Below are 22,338 nucleotides of genomic sequence, written 5' to 3' on the forward strand. Positions count from 1 at the left end.
ATATTGTGGGATGAATGGTTGAACTAAATTGTGTAAGAGATCCCTTTTGACTATAAGATTTCATTATTTTATATAAGGTTTAATTTGAGAAGTGGTAAGGACTTAGTCATGCTGGGCTGCCGCCAGTGCCACCTGCTGTAACGCTTGTGCAGACTTTCCAAAGTGGGCAGTACCTTCCCCTGGGGAGCGCTGGGATGCTGGGGAGAGGGGAACTGCTAGAACTGATGCCTATGCTTAATCCTGGGTTGTGGGCTTTCATACAAAAGTTTGTGATTGCCAGGAGACTATATATATGTATATATATTCCTGAAAAGGCCAAATAAGTTTGGTGGAACCTAATCTAAATAGCCTTTTCCCCTTCTCCCTTCTAGACAGTAGACCTTTGGCTCAAGAGGGCATTTTATTGTGTGGATCCATGTGACTTTTCTAGAGTCTGAAAATATTCTTTCTTCCTTCCTAATCCAGACACCTGCCTCTTTATTTACACCTGTTTTGGTATTTGAGTCGTTATTTTTGTGTTTTGTGGTATCTTTGGGTGAATACCAGGCATACTCACACCCTTTCTCATCATGAACCTTGCTCAGTCAGACCTTAGATTTTTCCCTCCAGACCTTCAATCCTGGCCTGCTATTTCTATAAACATCTCACTAACCATCCTGATCCAACTCTTAGTTCTTTGACCTACTTTTTTCTGTGCCTGGTACATATCTTGCGTGCTAAAATGAACTTTCCTGTACTAACTGAATGATGTTCCAATGGCTAGACCACCCAAAAGATTTAAAAGAAAGGCTCAAAGTGCACTATAATGTTTTTTACATTAAATGTGAACATTTCTATTTAAGAGCAGTGCAGGGATCGATGAAATAAAAATGCCAAAGGTATCCAACCTTGTGATAGGTCATACTTACATCTAAATATACTATTTTTTGATTGATAAAAATTCCTGAAACTTTTTTTTATTAGTTCTTCATTAAAACCTAAGTTGGTGGTTCTAAGCCCCTCACTGCATCTGGAGAACTTATTTCTCTTCCTTTTTAAAACAATTTTATTGGCGCTTGATCCACATATCACATAATTTAATAGTTCAATTATATCAAGAGTTGTACAGTCATTAGCACAATCAATTTTAGACCTTTTTCTTCTCCTGCCTTCTCCCACGGCTAAATCACTTTTAAAGTGAATTGTGTAATCACCATCAGTCCTAGTGCTCCTTTCCCCCTTCCGCATACATGGTTTGCTGCCCCGCCCCTTGCTCTCCCTGTCTCCCACTCGCTACCCGGACCTCCCCTATAAACCCTTGCATCCGCGCTCTTATCTCTATGCATCTACTCCTCTGTGCCTCACAAACTGGAAAACCCAATATAAAGAATAAAAAAACGATCCAAATGAAGTGGTAAGGATAACATAATAATACGAGGTTTAAAATTTCAAGTCATAATAAAGAAAAGACCACCTTGAATATTTAAAAGGCCAGGGAAGAAAGTTTTTTTCATGAAACTAGCAAGATATATACTTGTACCTAGAAGAACTTCAGATTGGGGGAAGAGGGAGGTCAACAATTTACCAAGTATCAAGTTTGATTCAGTAAAATGATTACACTGTTCCCTCTCTGATAGTGAAGCTGTTCGTGACCCTTGCCTGTGGCTAGAGGGGATCTGCCAGTGGCTTAATCTGCCTAGATTCTCTACAGATCAGTTTGGGGCCTCCATTGCCCTCCACAGCGTTCTACAAATTGGGTGTTTGTGATTTAAACTCTGATATATTTCCCTTGATCATATTTGGATTTTGTAATTACATCTTTGGATCGTACAAGTTGATGTATTTATTCTGTGTGGACTTAGTTGACTCCTTGCTTAGATGGTTGCTTGTTTGAATACAAGCCTTTAAGACCTGACACTATTCTGGTTCATAGCCAGGCATCATCTGCTTTCTTCACCACGCTTGCTGTAGCACCCTTATCTTGAGTGATCATTTTGTCAAGTTGAATATCAGAACTAACTGTTCTTGGATTTGGGACTAGGGTTCAGTGGAGGCCCAGAATCCATCAGCTTGTCCCTGGAACGTGCATGACTCAGGTTTACTTTGGCAGTTGTATTATGACAAATTCAAAACCCCATAAGACCTACTACCCCAACAACAGAACAAACAAACTAGCAGACAACACAACAGACAAAAAGAAGCAAACTAGAGGCAGGAAAACAAAGCACCATAGAGGCAGAAAACTAAAACATCGTCAATCATCCCCCTGGAGTATAAGGCGATTGCACTTGTAACGTTATCAGTTTTTCCAGTGACACATCGCTGTGGGCACTGTCATCATATGAGGAGTCTATGCAAATCCAGTTCCACCATGAGCTGTACACACCGTGAGTTGTTCTACTCCAGTCAGTTTCCCATTCAGTTGAGCGCTGTTTATCTTAAGGATGGGGATCAGTGCCTGGAGGGAACTTCCCACATCACTTCTACCAAGTTCAAATCTCCACCCAACAGATCAAACTTGTCATGCTGCTTGGAGGGGGCATCAAGGTACTAAATAGATGTTGATTCTGGGTCCCTTTCCATTGGACACCCACCAAACCAGAGGTTCCCCACAAGGTCCAATGACTGCCACTTTCACAAGTCTGGTGGGGCAGCTGCGCTCTGCTTCCTCTCCCATGTGAGTACCCCAGTCCTCACTCCGAGGGTGCAGGTACCTTCAAGGAAGGGCTCAGTTCATTCGGCCAGGCAGTCCCAAAAGGTCAAGGAGATTTGGTTTGGACTGGAAACCAGTCATGCTAGTTAGATTCGGCTTTGAAGTTGATTCTAATGTTTTAAACCACTTTAAACTGGTTTTAAAATATTTTAAGAGGAATTATGTAGCTTCAGCTATGAAATTTAATTCCAAGGGATAATCCCCAACTAGTTCAATGTAGAAGCGTTTGGCCACTAATTCTTTACTCTGAATTCCCCAAAAAATGGACACCCTTCCAATGAGTTGATTCCCATTACTATAGATCTGACTCTCTAGGTTTCCAAGACATTACTTACTTACTTACTTACGGGAGTAAAAGGCCTCATCTTTCTCTCATGAAGCAGCTAGTGGTTTCAAACTGCTAATGTTGCAGTTAGCAGCCCAATGCACAAGCCACTATGCCATCAGGGCTCCATTATTCTGAATAGAGGAAATCAGATTGTTATCACAGTGACTGAAGGAAACACTGCCCCTAGCGTTGCTAGGTTTGAGTCCATTGTTGCAGCCATTGTGTCAATCCATCTGCCTGAGGCTCTCCCTCCAGGGATTTGTACCTCCGAATCACGTCCGAAGTACACGAGACAGAGTCTCACTGTTCTAAGTTGTAAGGCACATCTGACTGTGCTTCTTCAAGACCGTTTTGTTCATTCTCCTGGCAGTCCATGGTACTTTCCAGGGCTTTTGGCCAGCACCGTAATTCAAATGCATCAGTTCTTTAGTCTACCATTTGTTCTTGGTTCGGCCTTCACCTGCATGAGGCAATTGAGAATATCCTGGCTTTATAAGGCTCATGTACACCTGAGTTCTCGAAGTCCCTCTTTAACTCTTTATTTATTTGTTGTGAGGAAAAAACAAAATTTTATTTGGCATACGCATTGCAGAGAAAAGAAAGAGGGGAAATGGACTGATACAGTACCAAGGCCATGTCTGACCAAATCCTGTTCGTCAACACTTTAGAGATCTTATGCAGATTTTCCCAAAGCAGATTTGATCCCTTGACTGCTGCTCCCCTGGACGTTGATGGCAGCTCCAAGTAGAGTGACGTCATGGACGTGCATTATCTTCTGTATGGTGGTGTTTGCGGTCCAGTGGTGAGGCTACTTGCTTTCTTAAAGTGGAAGTAGACTGCATATGGAAGGCTTTGCTCTTTGATCTTCATCATAGAAATTGAATTGCTATGCTTTTTAGGAAGAGTTCTATTTATCTGAGAGATGTAAGTGGCAATAACCAAGTATACACATAGCTGCAATTGATGTTGCATGTTATTCTCAGTTAGTTTTTATAACATTTTTTCAAACTAATTATATGTTGTATGTCTTATCAGACATGACAGACAATTAATCCCCTGTTTGTTTGTATTTTTGGCTTCAAATACAAATTAAAAGGAAGACCAATTTGGTGTAACCTGACAAAGTATTTATAGGCGTTTAATGCTCAAAGTAGGATAAAATAAAACTTGCTTACAAAATTACCATCCTCATTAGCTGTATTTGTGTTCTTGTTAAAGACCAGAATATTCAGATGACTCCTAAGAGCAAAAGCATTGTATCTAAAGACACCTGGACTCATTTTCATTGGACTTTCATAGATTCTGCCACATCTGCCTTCCCACTGTTCTTTAAGATTCTAGTGTGTTCATTCTTCTCTAACACATTTCTCTTATCCACCTCCCCAAAAGTGTTATGTTAAATCTTCCATTTAGCTCTGCTACAATGTTGCCTTACCTGTTAGGATCCCTTTAAAGGAGCAGAAGCCCAACACCAATAGTAAAATCAATCAGGCGCTACATGACAAGAACCCCGAATCAACTTCAGGACGGTGTATTCAGTAGTTCTCCTCCATGCTATCATCTGACTGTTAGCTTTGCACCAGGCGAGCTTCCTTCATGCTCAAAAGTTCCCTGTTGTAATTTGGGCCATTACATTTAATCTTAACAGCCAAGAGAAGAAGAGAGAGAGTTTACTCCATGTTTCTCTTGTTAAGAACAAGGACCACTCGCTGTTCCCTTGTCCCTGTGTTGGGCGACACCTCCTCCCTTCCCCTACCTCCCACGCTCTCATGTCCCTCCAGGACCATTGGTCCTGTTGTTTTCTTCTCTCATTATTTGTCCAGCCTATCTTGTCTAGGTGGACCTGCTGACATAGTAATATGTGCATACAAATGAATATGACTTTGACTGCGCCCAAGTGGCCCATAAGAACATGGCTTTGACAGAAGCAACATCGACACGCTGATAAACAGAAAAGCCACTAACATACAAAATTTACAAGGTAAAAAACAAAACAAGTTAAAAAAAAGACTAAACAAAAAGATAGCAAATATTAAAAGAAAAATTGCTAGTAGTTCAAGGTCCTTTCGTTGGCCTTTAGGAGTGTTTTCTAGGTGTAGCTTGTAAGGCGCCATGTCCTGGCCCGGAAGACCATCCTTTATACTCCCTCGGGCTCCCTTTGCTCTGCTTCCTCCGCTGCTCCATTGCACGCCCCAGTGTTTGCCTCATTGTGGCGGGGTCAGCTCAGTCGCCCATCCCCCATTGTGTCTCAGGTGCTGTCCCGTGTAGGGCCATGTGTTGGTGCAGGATGTTGTATCTCGTAGTGTGGTCAGCTGAATGGTCCTCTCTGTATGATGGGCCCTTCTAGCTGGTCTATCGACTTTGGGCTTGGTGGACCCAGGTGTACTCCACTACGTCCTTTCTCTTTCTTTTGTTTCAGCTTCCTTCTGGATGTGGTGTGGTGGGTCAGTTCCTTTCCCACTCCAGACGATCTATTTTTGTTTTCTGTGGTATTCCTTTCGAGTGTGGGGGTCGGCCTAATTCTGGTTTGGGCCGGCTTGTCATCCAGCCTCTTTGTGTAGACCTCTGTACTTTGCGTTGCCCTCCTTGTTTGGTGTGTCGTGTTGGGGTCCGTATGCATGTTCCAGATCTGTGGGGACACAACCGATACTCTCCCCCAGGTGGGTTAGTACCCTGCCCCCCCCATACCATCCATTCGGATTCTCCCCCTTCCGGTTCTCCCTTTCCCTACCCCACTACTCCTTCTTTATGCTGGGCTCTCATGTACCTCCCTAGGTGTGGCCTGTCCTCCCTCCAACTATCTATGCTTCCTCCCATTTATTGTAGGATGGATGTTTATTCTTCTATTTCTGTCATGCTGATTGTACTTACCTCAGGGGACTCATGTTGTACCTGTCCCTTTGGGTCTGAGAGGAACTACTGAATCCAGAATGAAGGCTAAACATGGTAATGGATCGGGAGGAAAGCGAAAGGAAATAGAGGAAAGGAGTAGGAGGCAAAGCGCATACAGAGAAGCCTAAATACAGACATGTACATATGTAAATATATTTATGATTATGGGGGCAATAGATTTATATGCATATATTTATAGGTTCAGTAGTAGGGTAGCAGATGGACATTGGGCCTCCTCATGCATAATCCCCCAATACAATAGCACCTCGCCCTGCTAAGCAACCATTGCAGGATACCCATCTTCCCGACATGATCACTGAAGACAGCCGTGTGTGTAAGCAAATGTGGTGAAGAAAGCTGATGGTGCCCGGCTATCAAAAAAAGATATAGCGTCTGGGGTCTTAAAGGCTTGAAGGCAAATAAGCGGCCATCTAGCTCAGAAGCAACAAAGCCCACAGAGAAGAAGCACACAGCCTAAGCGAATACAAGGTGTTGAATGGACCATGTAGCAGATACAAAGGAACAAAAACAATCATTGTGTGATCACCTTCCTCACATAATTGCTGAAGACGAAAGTGTGCATAAGCAAGTGTGGTGAAGAAGGCTGATGGTGCCCGGCTACTGAGAGATATAGCGTCTGGGGACTTAAAGACTTGAAAGCAAACAAGCGGCCATCTAGCCCAGAAGCAACCGAGCCCACATGGAAGCAGCACACCAACATAGGTGACCATGAAGGACAGAGGAGACCAGGTCTCCAACATCAAAGGTGGGGTGGCGGCGAGAATCACATCACCGTGAAAGAGGGGGAGTGCATGATGGGGACCCAATGCCTACCTGTAGACAGCTGCACACCCCTTCCAGAGGGGTAGTGAGGAGGAGATGGGCCACTCAGGGTTCAGTGTAGCAACAATGAAACTCAAAACCTTCCTCTAGTTCCTGAACGCTTCCTCCCCTCCCAGTCATCATGACCCCAATTCTACCTTGCCTTGCGGACCTGGTTGTACCAGAGGATGTACAGCGGTGCAGTGGGGATCTGGAGGCACAGGGAATCTAGGAGAGACGAACCCCTCAACACCAGTGGTGGGAGTGGCAACACCAGGAGGGAAGGGCATGTAGAAAGGGAGAACCGACCTCGGAGATCTATGTGTAACCTCCTCTCTGGGAGATTGGCAAGGGGGAGGCGGGTGAGGGGAGACGCCGGGGAGTGTAAGATAAGATATAATAATTATTTAGAAACTATCAAGGGACCAGGGGTGGGATCGGGGAGGGAGGGGGATGGGGGGAAAAAAAGGGAAACCGAGCTGATTCCAGGAACCCAAGTGGAAGGTGAATTATGAGAGTGACGAGTGCAATGAATGTATAAGGGTGCTTTGCTCAATTGATGTATGTACAGATTGTGATAAGAGCTTTATGAGCCCCAATAAAAAGATTTAAAAAAAAAAAAGAAAGAAAAAGAAAAAAGAAAATAAGAAAAAAAGAACAAGGAAACCTTTCCCAGAAGCTCTCCCATCACATTCCATTGCTGGGAGCTGGGTCACTGTGCTGTAAGAACTCTTAAGACTACTATCAATTACGGTGTCAGCAGGAAGACAAAGACCTTTTATCTACCAGCCATTCTGCTAAAGTGAAGAGTTAGGTTTACCTCTTACTGGCAGTAGTATTGGAATTCCTCTGATTTGTTTAGACCAAACAGGATTGAGTTTGAGACCTTTGGGGGTAGGGCAGACACTGGGGCCCTAAGAGGACAAGGGTAGTGGGTAGGTAAGATACCAAGAGTGTCACCTGAAGGTGCTGTCTTGTGACCCAAGAGCTTCCTTTCATCTTATTATTGTGGCCCATCATTGAGATGGGCCCAGATTTATGGGTCAGTCAATTTGATGACACTGTTTTGTTGTGTTTGTTTTTTTAAGTTTGAAGACTCTGTTTTCCTTAAGCTTGCCATATAATTTACACATTTCATTGTAACAATGTTTATACCACTTGTTAGATATGATCACTTAAGATAAAGTATATGTAAGATTGGACACTTCATACCATCTGTTATGGAGTCCCTAGGTGGGGCAATTGATTAAGTACTGCCCTACTAACTGAAAGGTTGGATGTTCTAAATCATGTACAGCCTAGCAGCCTGCTTCTGCAAGGTCAGTAGCCCTGAACACCCTGGAGCAGTCCTCCTCTGAAACACACAGGGTTCCACAAATTGGAAGTGACTTTTGATATCATCTCCTTTTTTTAAGTCATCTATTTTACAGTTAGATTTTAATCGCAAAGTAAACACAGATTGCTTTTTTCTTGTAAAAGATGGTGTCAGGACAAAAATTAAATTGATAGCTGAGAAGGAAAAGCAAGGACCCTTTTTCTTGGAGATGATGTACTGAAAAGAGTACAAACCCAGCAAAGTTCCAGCTAGATGACGCCCAGGTAAGCAGCTCACATTGGGAGCTCCATGGTGATCAGTTAACCTGGTGTCCAGGAGTGCGAGTGTTGGGGGGGGGGGGGTGGTGGGGGATTTGGGTAAGTGAAAAGACTCCCACAACAACCAGGAGTACATTCACAGTATGGGAGGCATCCTTCCCCCTATCTAACTTCGCTCCAGAGCCCCCGGATCTGCAACCTGGTCCCCAGATTCTAACACTGGCCAGTTAGCCCCTCTCAGCCTGATTGCCATGTCCAGAGCTAGCCAGCTGCCCTATTGAGTTCCCCACCCAGCGACTGTCCACTCTGGCATTCTTCACCGTGAACTGCTCCCTACTCCTGAGGATCCCTTCTCCCCACATAGCAGTGGATCACCGCTAGCTTGGCTCCCTCCCATCACCCACCCAAAGCCCAGCAGCCTTGACTACACCCATCTGCCACCTGCCTGCAATAAGTTTAGTCACATGTGGCAGCAGTGGCCTTGTCTTCTCGCCGCTGCCGAGTGCCCCACCTGTGGCAATGGTGGCTCCTCTTTTGCATTTGCCCTCTTATTGCAAGGCGCTCTTGACCATACCTGTGGCATCTCCCCCTTTCATTGCCTGCTACCCCACCCCGTGGCAGTGGGGATTTCCCTGTTGTCACCCAGCACCCCGTCCTGTGGCAACAGGACCCTCCCAGCCCTGGTCCAGTACCTCCACCCTCAGCAGTGGGGCTTTCCCCACCTTCTCCTGGAACCCTTTCCTGTTGCAGCAGGACTTTTCCCATGGTTGACTGCCACCCCCACACACAGAACTACACTGCCTGCAACCACCTGACCCATGTATCCTGAGAAGGCCACCAGAACTGCCTTCCAAATAGGGAATCCCAGCTGTCTAAGGAGAATAAAACCTTAGTGGGATAAAGGTAGCCTGAATCCCTAGTGCAGTTGGCTATAGGCAGTCCACAGAAGTATTTTTACCAGCCTCACAAAGAGCTAAGGGGCCTTTGACTCCCTGGAAAATGGCACCAAACTCCTCCAAATCGACACACAATCTGTCTCAACAACCACAATGAAAAATCAGGAGAAATGAAATGCCTTGTCAGAGGAAGTCCTGCATCTAGTGACATGCATAGAACAAGAATAAGTCAAGCTACCATAGAAAGAAATCTTCAGAATGTTGCTTGGAGCAACATACAGGATATGGGGAATGCATTACAGAGAAAGGATGAAATGATGGAGATAAAGACCATGAACCAAAGGGAAATACAAGAGTTAAAGGGCAAGGTTAAAAAAAGCAAATAACTAACAGTTTCTTCCAACAGACTAGAAGAAGCTGAGAATCATACCAGTGACCTTGAGGATTACCAGGCAGACTTCAACAAGTGGAAAAGACAGTCAAAGAAGAGAACTGGAGAACAATGTTGGATGCAATGAAGAGGAACAGCATCAGAATAATTGGACTACCAGAACAAGACACAACAAAGAAGTCAACAGCAAAAATAGTGAGGGAATTCCTAGAGGAAACAATCCCAAACTTAATGAATGAGAATTAAGTGGCCATCCAGAAAGCAGAGAGGACACTAGCTAGACTGAATCCAAGGTAGCATTTTCCAAGGCATATAATAAACTATCCAACTTTGAGGAAAAGGAGAAATCACGAGAGCAGCAAGGGAAAAATGACAGTCGCCTATAAAGGTAACCCAACTAAGAATATGCTCATACTTATCAGCAGGCACCATGAAGAAGAGAAGAGAATGGAGTAACATCTGAAAAATGGAAGAAAACCACGCAGACCCAAGAATCCTCTACCCAGCCAAATTATCAAGATAGATGGTGAGGAAAGTCTTCCCAGAAAAAGGAAAAACTCAATAGAATATGTTAGAAGAAACCCCACTTTACAAAAATTCCTTGCCAACCTAGTGTGGTCAGAAGAACAAAACTCACCGAGCTCAAGTAGGAGACCACCACATGGAGAAACTCCACCCAGAGGTCAACACATTGAAAACAGCCCCCAAGATAACATTGGTTCGATCCACTGTAAGAAGGGAGGTAGGAAAACACCCAACAGAAAAGGTACCATATGACATCTCAGGATATGGCTACTATAAGTCATCAATGGACTGAACTCACCTGCTAACGACAGGGACTAGTGGACTGGCTTAGAAGAGTACAAAACCAGCATTTCATCTTGAGGACAGGGACAAGTAAGAACACCTCATATAATTTATTGAACAAAGGATAGTGCATAGGTCCTAGTTCAACTCATTTTACATATTGATATCAGAAAAATTATTGGTTGCACACTAACTTTTTCTGAAAGTTACATTTAATCTTGTATAACTCTAAAGTTTTTATTCCTCCCACCCCCAATCCTCTGCTAATAGGCCTTACTTTATAAGTCTCCTCCACATTTATTTTACTGGTTCCCAGTAAACCCTGTCTGAGGATTTTCTTTTTGTGGTGGATTTATTGTCTATTTGGGCCAGAAACTTTATCCTATAATGCATAGCCTCTGGATTATGAATAAATAAAACCTTTAATAGAAGTCTATGTTTAATTGGTGAATACTGAGAAGTAAAGGTATAAATAAACTCAGATTCAAAACAGGATAGCGTAAAGAAGTCTCCTGACTTACAGTTGTTATAGTGTGTTTAATATTTCTAATTCCTGTCATGTTCCACCATGGGAATCTTGGGCTTCTGGTCCCATTATTACAACTGGAATGCTTTTTGTCTTAGGAGGTTAGAAAGAAAACATGCCCCTTAAATTATTTGATCTTCCTTTTCTAAAGTCTGCCCATGCTTTTTAATCTAGATTAGAGAAGTCGGCCATCAATCCTTGTATACATAGAGCAGGAGAGACACCCAGTGGCTGAAATACTTCTTGACTCTTTTTTTCTTTTTAAGCCATACATATTTTCTTTGAAGACATTGCAGTTCAACTATTGACTATTTTTCCTACTATTCATTTATGTCTTGAGGATTACTTCCCCAAAGTATTCTCCATATAGTAGAAATATTCCCTTCTCTTATTGATTTCCTCACTGGAAAACGGGCATGTTCAGTGTTCATTACTGGAATGAAAAGGATTGCAGTTTACACTGTTAATGTGCAAGTTCATTAGAGATAGTGCTGTTCAAAATCATTTTCACCAGAATATATTGTTCTTTAGGTAAAATATTTGCCCATTGCCGAGCCTGTTTCTGTCGAGTTGATTCTGACTCAGAGCAACCCTGAAAGACAGGGTAGAACTGTGGGATTAGAGGTTACTGCTAATAAGGTGGTCAACTGGAGCCTACCAGTTGTTCCAGAGGAGAACGATGTGGCAGTCTGCTTCCATGAAGAATTAGAGTTTGGGCCCCTCTCTGGGGCTACTCCATTCTGTCCTATAGGCCTGCTGTGAGTCAGAATTGGGTTTGCTTTGGGATTTTTCTCTCCTGGAGTGACTGGTAGCTTCACACTACCACCTTTTTGGTTTATAGTTAAGTGCTTAACTGCTGGGCTACCAGGCCTTCAGCATAATATTGGGAAATTAAAATAGATGTAAGATATTAACTTCAAAACTTGTATTCTGGCTTATTTCTGAGATTTCTGAAAATTGGAGACTCAGTCAAACTGTCTTAGAGAAAGGGACATTTATCATGAGAGTACTTGGAGACTGTACCCAAGTGTCCTAATGGGAACTAGAGGCGATGGTAATGGTTGGCATCCACGCCTTTCCTCGTGGCATTTTAAATTTAAAGTTCTACATACTTACTTTGTTTTTCTGTTATCATCCAACTCCCTTGACATTCATAGTTTTTGTTCTTTCAACATGTTGTCTTCATGACTTTGTGTGATTGCTCTGCTCTGTCTCAACCTTTTGGCTTCAGTGCTTTTTCTGTGCTTAAAATGGTCGGAGGGTGAGGTCCAGCCAGAAGTGCATTGGGAGGAAATGACGGCGGATAAGAAGAGATACTATGCTTGATCTCAGCCAAAAGATACAGAAGTGACGGGCATGACTGTTGTTTACAAATCACCCACAGGAACCCCATAGTGCGCATTTCTACTCTCATTCTCTCAGTGGGATCCCCTTGAGAGCAATGGGTAACTGTTGTCTGAGACACGGCAATATTATTGGCTAGTAGTCAGTCTCTGAATTGGCTGTTTTGTTTTTTCATGATCTACTTTCAATTGTGGAGTAAAAGCATGTGGTCTTTGTAGGATTTCCTGCAGTTTACCTCTGAACATGACGATAGTACCTTGAACCTTGGATCAAATGGGACGTTATCAGACATTCAGAGCGGTGTTTTTGCACATTTCACAATTACCTGAAGGGCATAGAAAACCAAACTGACTTACCAAGCCCTGCTCTTAGAAATTTTGATTTATTGGGGATGGGATGGGGAGGAGCAACAAGTTGCCTTTCTAATCAGTTCCCTGATGATACTGCTGGCCCACGGACCACACTTTTAGAGCCATTGCCCAGGGATAATAATCTGTTGTTAACTGACTGCATCTGTTTTTAAATTATTACAAAAGAAGTCTACTTTGAGGGTAAAATGTATATCTAACGGAATGCGAATCCTTGTTTATGAACAACAATGATATGTGTGGTGAGTTTTGGACTTGTTTCCTGACGTCTTCACAGATGAAGTTTAACTCATATGGTTTAGTTTACTTATGGCTACAATTTTGTCCTAAAGTAGAAAATTTTTGTTTAGTAATCCATTCTCCCTGCTTTTGTTTCTCTTTTTGGTTAGGAAAGTGAATAGTATGAGTTATTACGAAACCATTTTAAAAACTGTATTGGCAGGAGGATTTTAAAGCAACCCCCTTGTGATACCTGGCTTTGTTTTACTGAAGCAAACTCCCTTTCTTCTCTTTACAGGGTTACATGAGTTCTTTTTCCTCCTCGTCCTAGTGTACTTTGTAATTGCTTGCATTTATGCTCAGTCCCTGTGGCAGGCTATTAAGAAAGGAGGACCCATGCACATGATTTTGAAAGTTCTGACAACGGCATTGCTGTTACAAGCTGGTTCAGCTTTAGCTAATTACATTCACTTCTCCAGGTAACACAAAACCACCAAAATCGTGTTAATCTTTACTTATAATCCTAATTGGTCCACCAAAAGGATTCTTGCTTTGATTATGGACAAATTTCCACCATTGTAATTGACACTGACACTCTTCTCTTCAATTCCTCAGGTACGCCAAAGATGGAATAGGGGTACCCTTCATGGGAAGCTTGGCAGAATGTAAGTAGCTTTCTGAACATTTGTTTTTTAAGATAAAATCTTTCACCTTGTAAAAATTACATGTTGTTGTTGTAATATAGTTATCTCCCCCAGACTGTCATTGATTAGAATCCACGCTTACTGAAAATAGTTCTAAATTCTCCTATGTTCTCTTTCGTTTGTTAATAACAGCACAGTCTCTCAGTGTTTTTAGAGCATAATTACTCCCTCGGTTTCCCCCCAGTAAAAACTCCATGAAATAGGCTTGCTTACCTCTATTTTGCAGATAAAAACACTGCTTCACAACGTGTCGGGGAACTGGTGACTGGCAGACCCAGTGTGCACTCTTGGGCTAGCTGCAAAGCCAGACTCAAGGCCACACTTTGACCCCAAGATTGAAACTCCCCTCTCACATGCCACTCCCATTTCTGTTTTCCTGAAGTTTTTCTTCTGAGTCTACCTACAGCTGAGCTGACCTCACAGCTTTGTTCCTAATAAGAAGATAGCGTCGAAGTGCCTAGAATCATGGCTTATAAGAGCACTTTGGAAGCACATCAGGTCATAGGGCATTTCTAATCCTGGAATTCTGTTTAAGACTTGCCCTTCCAAAAGCAAGACTTGACCTCCTGTACAGCCACGGTCATCCTAGAAGCTTGGCATTGGGATGACGACAAGTAGAACTAAATTGCGAGCCCATTCACCTATGGAACAAAAGACGGAGATCCTTTAAACAGGGAATAAAAGGTCTCTAGCAAGTGCTGCTGCCCAAACCAGACATCCATGTAAAGAAAATTAAACAGAATCCATACCTCATACCGTATACAAAACCTTATTCAAGATGGAGCGAATAACTAAACAAAACTATAAAGATCATCAATGAACACATAAAGGCAAACGTGTGGTATTAAATTATGGCTTAAGTTGACTGTCAAACCTTACTGAAAATGTACACACAGTAGAAGATAAATTAGATGACTAAGACATCCTAAAATGGAAATACTTGCATGCGTGAGAAAACCTTCCCAAACAGTAAAAAGAGAACCTGGATGTCAGCAAAAAACCTGACAACAAAGTATCTTTGACAAGAGACTCATTCCTCAAATGATTAGAGAACTTCAAAACCTCCACCACCAAAAGACAAACAACCCAATTAAAAAATGGGCAGAGAGCATGAATAGACACTTCACCAAAGAAGATATCAAGGCAGCCAACATTTTTATTCTGAAGAAAAATATCATGATCATTAGCTACTAGAGAGATGTAAATCAAAACAAGGTGATACCATTGTATCCCAGCACTGACAAAATTTAGAAAACAAGGATGTGGCAAGGATGTGGAGAGATTGGAATTCTTTCACCCTGCTGATGTGACTGAAAAATGGTGTGTCTACTATGGAAAAAATGGGAGTGGGGGCACTTCTTATGGAAGTTGGAAATAGAGATATCATATGATCTGAGAAGCCCACTGTTAAGTATCTATCCTAGTGATAAGTGAGCTTGGTAAGAATAGTATGTGCACATCCATTTTCACAAGAGCAAAGAGTTGGAAATAGCTTAAGTGCATTGAACATGCAATGGAATACTGTTGTTGTTGCTGCTGCTGTTTATCACTGAATTGATTCTGACGCATAGAAACCTTATGTACAACAGCTTGAAACACTGCCTGGTCGTGTGCCGTTTTCACAATATTTCCCTTGCCTTGAGCCCATTGGTGCAGCCACCGTGTCAATCCATCTCCTTGAGGGCCTTTCTCTTTTTCACTGCCTGTCGTCACTTACTAAGCATGATGTCCCTCTCCAGGGACTGATCTCTCCTGAAAACATGTCCGAAGCATGTAAGACCAAGTCTCACCACCCTTGCTTCTAAGGAGCACTCTGGCCATACGTCTTTCAGGACAGATCAGTTTATCCTTTTTTACTGTCCGTGGTACTTTCAATATTTGTCTCCAGCAATGGAATACTACCTGATGTTAAAGAATAATGTAGAATCCATGAAACACTTCATAAGATGGATAAACCTGGAGGACATTGGCTAAATTGAGACCAATATTATAGCAAGTCAAGAAAAGGTTTATAGGCAGAAAGAAGCATTTTTTTTGGATGGTTAAAAAGAGATGCAAGAGGGAGGAAGGGAAAACCTCTAGCTAGAGACTGGACACAAACTGACTTTGGTGAAGGGAAAGGCAGTAGACACTAAGGGGAAGGTCACCTCAGCCTGGCCCATGAGTGGCAAAGGAAACCACTTGGAAGTGCCCAAGAAAAGTACCAAAATAAATACTTTTACCTGCGCAGCCCTACAATGGTAGGAATAACAGACAGTAGCTCTAAGTAGTTCCATAGGTAGACACGTAAGCTGGGCAGATGTGGGAAGGCAAAGGGGAGTACACTTACAAATATGTATATAGGTTTGGCAGAAGATAAAGATGTATTTGTGTGTGCTGCAAATATACTCAAGGATATTGTTGAGCAGATGGAGGGCAGAGTTCTGAAAACACCCACACCATAACCAGATAATTTGAGAGGGTGAGTCATTGGGTTTTAGGCTCTTAAGACCATAGACTCAGGAGACCTCTTGTTCGTTTAGCATAACATGACTCACAAAGACAATGTTCTATAGCCCACTTTGGTAAGTAGCAACTGGGCTCTTAAACGTTTGTGAGCATCCATCTAAGATTCACCTAATGGCCTCTCCTCATCTGGAGTAAAGAGAAGAAAACCAAGGACTCAAGGAAATAGCTGATCTAAAGGGTAAATGCTGCTGGTCTCACTACCCTGAGACCAGCAGAACTAGATGGTACCCAGCAACAGTTTCCAGCTACAATGACTAGGATCACAGCAGTATGTCCTGGACATAGAGGAAAGGAAAAAAAAAATAGACCCAAATTCAAAATCATAAAGACAAGACTTCCTTAGCTGTTACAGACTTGCAACACCCAACTATATCTCTTATATACCCTTCAAACCTGGGACTGAGCAGGGGCAGGGGTGCAGAGAATTTCAGTCAATATTCAGGCCTATAAAGTGAACAGAAAGACTAGGAAGGCATGAACTCCTTCAAACTGTCAGCCAGGGATAATGCCCAGAAGAAGGACCTGGGCGGAAGTGGAAGAAGTGGCAGTTTGTTGCAATGTTAGGAAACAAAAATATGTATAAATTGCTGAATGGAAAACTAATTTGCTTGGTAACCACAAACCTGAAGTTCAAGTAAAAGTTCTCACAACAAAAACCCCGAAAACCAAAAAACAGCTTTTTGAATATAAACTCTTCCTGGGGTTTACTTCTCATGGTCCCATAGTTCTCCTCAGGCCTCCCCACTCGTTAATAGTGAACGTCCTACAGCACTCTCTGCTAACCACCTCAGGACTCATTCAGCTGTTCTTTTGGCTTACGGTGATGGTAAAACTTCAAGAAACTTTCATTTTCTATATGAAGAGGGCATGGACTTTTAGGCACGAACAGGAGAAGCTTATTCTTTTTGAGTAAGCTTAACAAAGGTAAGCTTAAAGAATCCATAGCCAGTGACCCAATTCTGGCCCATAGTGACCCAATCGAGTAGGATAAAGCTGTCCCTTTGCATTTGTGAATCTGCCAGTGTTCATGTCAACAGGAAACCTAATCTTTCTCCCGTGACTTTAAACCACTGTTGACGTTGTGGTTAACAGCCCAGCTCATGACCCACCATGTCACCAGGCCTCAGCACTATCAGTATCTAGAGCCTTCATTTCATCTTCTCTTTTCTTCTAAATAAGGAGCTCTGGTGGCAGAGTGTGCTATACATTGAGCTGCTAATCACAGGTTAGCAGTTCAAATCCACTAACAACTCTGCGAAAGAAAGGTGAGACTATCTACTCCTGTAAAGACATTTTTGAAAGTCTTGGGAATCCATACGGCTGGTTCTAATCCACCCTGTAGGGTCCCCGTGAGTTGGCATTACATCAATGGCAGTGAGTTTGGATTTTAGGTTTTTCTCTTGGATGACTTTTGGAGGTTTAATAGAATCATAAACCTTTAGAGCTGGAGAGAACCTTAGAAATCATGTAGTTCATTCATTTTGGATGATGGGGAAATTTTGGTCCAACAAGGAAAAGCATTAAAGCCCACTCATGGCATAACTGATGTGACAAGCCAGGGATGTGTTGAATTTTGCCGAGAGGCGGTTTGAAGCTATTTGCGTATAATGAAGGAGCCTTGGGGGTATACTGGTTACACATGGGGCTGCTCACTGCAAGTTCAGCAGTTTGAAACCACCAACTGCTCCTCAGGAGAAAAATTAGGCTTTCTACTTCTGTGGAGCTACAGTCTCAGAAGCCCACAAGGGCATTTCTGTCCTCTCCTACAGGGTCACCATGAGTCAGAATAGGCTGGACGGTCGTGGGTTGGGGAAAAGATTGTCGGCAGTGCACACACAACAGACAGTGAAAACTCTGAAGCACAATTCTTCTCTGATCCTCGACAACCAACTACAGAGCATCTTCAGTAAAGGCTGACAAGCAAATATTCTTATTTAACAAAAACAAAACAGCAATAAGTTGATATTGCTCATTTCCAGTAGCTCTGACAAAAGGTTTGATTTGTTAGAGATTAAAATTTAGCCAAAATGTGTGTATTGATAATTTTTTCAATAACAGGTAAGCAATTGCAGAATTATGTTCATATATTTACTTAATACATAAAGAAAAAACGTTTCTTCTTAACTATCTGAGAAATGTTTATTAAAATTAATTGGCTTCACAATTATTGCAAAGCTGTATTGAGAAGAGTGTGCTTGATACGGAATTCCTTGAGCCATTTTCCTAGTAACATTACGTAAACATGACTGTAAAGTATCCAGTCCCAGTCATACGGTACAGCAAGGAAACCAAACCATAAAACCAGATTCACAGCTATTAAGTGGATTCTGACTTGTAGTGACCCTACTCTATGGGTTTCCAAGACTGAGTCTTTATGGGAGTAGCAAGCCCATCTTTCTCCCACACAGAAAGGAAAAGTGTACTATAAAACACCTGCAGAAAGTTAGCATTAGTAGACATTTGGCTTGTAACTTTGATGTATAGATATTATACTATAGCCAGTTTTACTTGTTTCTCTAAGAATATCCTCATAAAAGAAGTTAAGTTCTCAACATTTAAGTTATGGAGAGGCATTTGAAAGAAAATTTTATTTTGTTAAATTATGGCCACAAATGTAAAGCCTAAATTGGAATTAACTATGAGGAGGAAGATATAACCGTGTTTTGGATAATAGCATGTAAAACAAATATGGATGTACTTGAAGTAGTTAGAGAATTTATTGTTTTCTTACAGTACCGAAGGAGCCCGGGTAATATGTTGGGCTTCTAACTGCAAGCTCAGCCATTCCACACCTTGGGAGAATTACAGGGCTTCTTACTCCAGTAAAGAGTTTCAGTCTCGGAAACTCACGGGCCCAGTTCTGCCCTGCCCTATAGGCAATGAGTTTCGTTTTTTTTTTTTTAATAGTCCTTAAGCGGATCCAGGTGACTGGTGCATCTTTTGTATGCTAGCAGGCTTCCCCTGCAGTGTAAGTGATGGCCACCTGGTGGCACATCGTACTCGTGCACAGAGCATTTTATTTGTCTTCCACACTCTGCCACTAAAGCTCGCGTATGTAATTAGATGTTGTATGGCTCTGCTATGTGTTTTCATGTTATTTCTAGTTTATAGTTTATAAAATATTTGCTCTTTCTATTTTAACTCAGCAATTAGAAAATTAATAATGCTAGAAATGAAGATACTAGTGTTCACATTGCAAAATGGGATTTTTTTTCAAAAATAATATTTAAAATGCCTTTCTCTTACAAGGAGTGAATTGTAGAGAACAGGAGTACATAAATATGAGTTCCTCTTGTTGAATTTCCTCAGCTTCTCTTTGAGCATGCCTAATTTTTAAAAGATGTTAAAAGATGATAATGTTCTAAATGCAAGAAGACCCACAGGCTTTGTTATCACAATGTTTGGTTTTTATTTCTCATTAGTTTTTGACATCGCTTCCCAAATTCAAATGTTGTATCTTCTTCTGAGCCTGTGCATGGGCTGGACAATTGTCCGAATGAAGAAGTCACAGAGCAGACCTCTCCAATGGGATTCCACTCCTATGTCCACAGGCATTGCTGTGGCCACAGTCATAACTCAGGTGAGTCCCAATGCACAGTGTTTCTGCTGTGGACTGTCCAAAAAGGCAGATGTGAATGTATCTCATTCCAAAATTTAAACATGTGACGTGAGGAATTTGTGTCATTTTGAAGTATGAATTTAAAAAGTAGTCATTTCCAATGTGTTATTCTGTTGGGTGCTATTATATATGGAGTGTAATTGACCTGAATCTGAGCCCTGGTGGAACAGTAATTAAAACATTCAGCTGCTAATTGAAAGCTCACTAGCCACTCCCCAGGAGAAAAATGTGGCAGCCTGCTTCCATAAAGACTTACAACTTTGGAAACCCCCTTAGAATAGTTCTTTTCTCTCCTATAAAATTGCTATGAGTCAGAATTGACTTGATGGCCATAGGTTTTGGTCTCAGTTTTTCGAGGACAGTGAGTTCATATTTAGGTTAGATTCTTATCTCCTTTCTCACATACTTCTTTATTTTATGGCTTTCCTTCCTACTTTGTAACACATAGCAAATACTCAATATTGGGTAAGCGAATCAATGAATTTGAGGATCATCCATTTATAGGATTCTTTTGTTGTACTTGTTACAATAAACTTAAGAATTCCAGTGCATATCTGATTTAAAAGGAAAATGTAGAATTTTAAAATAGTGAGAACTTGTTTCTTGGAACATCTGAATTTTTCAAAACTTTCTTTGTACATTTTATTTCTTTTTCCTTAGAGAAACAGGTTTTATTTTATTCTAGGAACACCATATGCCTAAGGAACATTTGTGGTTCAGTGGGTTAATCTTTGAGCTGTTAAGCAGAAGGTCAGCAGTTCGAACTCACCAGCTGCTACATGGAAGAATGATGAGGCTCTCTGCTTCCATAAATCTTTGTAGCCTACTGTGTCCTATAGGGTTGCAATGAGTGTGAATCAGCTTAGCAGCAATGGGTTTATATGCCTATGTGAAATTGATTTGTAAAAATTGAGAAGGTACACTCATTGCCATCAAGTCCCTTCCAACTCATAACAACCATATGGGACATGATAGAACTGTCCCGGTTAGTTTCTAAGACAATAACTCTTTATGGAAGTAGAAAGCCTTTCTACTTGTCTTTCTTCCACAGAGTCGCTGGTGGTTTCAAACTGCTGACCTTGCGGGTAGCAGCCCAACAACGACACCACCAGGGTTCAAGTTTGTGATGAGCCTTAGCTAGTAGATGGAAATGAGAAATTAAATTGTGTAAATGCATTATAATCTAAATTTTGAATTCATTAAATAAATTTAAAAACTCATTAAGAAGGCCTTATGCTTTATTCACCTTTGTATTTATTTAGTGTAATGGATGCTGAGTAAAGTTTGTTTATTGGATTTGCATGATTTATCTGCGAAGGAAATCAATCATAGGTGGTGATATTTATAAAGACAATAAAGTTAGGAAAAGAAGGCTCACAAGAAAGAACTGACTAATTAGAAGTGATTCAAATGAATAATTAGAAGTGATTTAAATAAGGGCCAAATTCTACCAACTTAATGTTTTTGATATGGGAAGACACAAGAAACTTGCAAAGCAGTAATATTACCATCAAGTTAGATTATTAACAGCTTTTTAAAATGGAATCTTCATCTCATTATAATTTCAATTTCTTATTATAAATAGATACTTATTGTAAGTTCATCTGGTGACGTGACACTAGACAGCACAGGACTTCAGCAACAGCCTGGAGAAAGCAGACAAGATAGGCAACCAAAGACAGGGAGACCTGTATATAACCAGTTAGAAATGTGCATTAAAATATGGGAGTTAGGTATATAAAATTGAGAATCATGGGAAATGACAGTTTTATAATAGCATTTTGTTGTTATTTTATATAAAGTTACATTTAGAAATGTAGGCTAAGGAATTTGATGGTTATAATTTGGTAAGTTCGACAAATCATATTTTCAGTGTTAGAGAACAAATATTGAGCCCAGGAAAGGCATTTTGTTTTTGCAGAATGACAAAGGGCTTCCCCTATCAAGAATGATGGTATCTTGGTAACAGGAGTAAAATTAGCGTACACATTTTGGGACTGGGGAATGTGAGTTTCCAGATAAACTCCATAAAGTTGACTAATAGGATGCATGACTGGGTTTTTATCTAAATTCTGTAGAAGCTACTGAAGCCTCAATTATGAGGGCCGATTTGACAAAGGATGTATAGTGGTCAAAATTTTACACCTGCCTCTCTCTTACTGCCTTGTTCAATATTTTGCATTGACAACAGTAGACAAAAGCTCACTATTGTGAGCATTAATGATGCATGTCTTGCAGTAAGGCATACCGAGGAGCTAATAGTCAAAGAGTAATGCTACCTGTGTTTCTTGAGGTTCTGTGAGATAGGTCATTTTTGGCAGTTACTAGTGATGCAATTTGGTAGTTAAACAATGACTTAGTCACCCACCATTTTGTGCTTTAATGTGGTTATCCTATTTTCTCATGGTGCCCATTTTCCTATGAGCATCCACTCCAGTGACTTCATCCTTGGAATCTTCAGTCTCTCAATAAGTAAGGAGTAGGTGTATAGCAATTTGGATGATTCTTTTTAGAGGTTTAGGAGAAATTGATCACTGATTTCTACTATGTAAGTGGAATTGCTTAGTGAAGAAGTTGCTGAGTTTACTACCGGATTAACAATATGAGAGAAAAAACTCAATAATCAATT

At 41.4% G+C, this 22,338-nt stretch overlaps 1 protein-coding gene across 2 annotated transcripts in view; it reads left to right on the forward strand.

The window, feature by feature from the left end:
* GPR180 (G protein-coupled receptor 180) overlaps positions 1-22,338 on the forward strand; it is a 39,876-nt gene that overhangs the window by 14,247 nt on the left and 3,291 nt on the right. For both annotated transcript variants that reach the window (XM_075563534.1, XM_075563535.1), the window contains 3 exons: positions 13,177-13,357; positions 13,494-13,543; positions 19,513-19,670. In XM_075563534.1, coding sequence (XP_075419649.1) covers positions 13,177-13,357; positions 13,494-13,543; positions 19,513-19,670 — 389 coding nt within the window. The remainder of the gene's footprint in view (positions 1-13,176; positions 13,358-13,493; positions 13,544-19,512; positions 19,671-22,338) is intronic.

Source organism: Tenrec ecaudatus, chromosome 11 (assembly GCF_050624435.1).
Source record: "Tenrec ecaudatus isolate mTenEca1 chromosome 11, mTenEca1.hap1, whole genome shotgun sequence".
Lineage (NCBI taxonomy): Eukaryota > Metazoa > Chordata > Mammalia > Afrosoricida > Tenrecidae > Tenrec > Tenrec ecaudatus.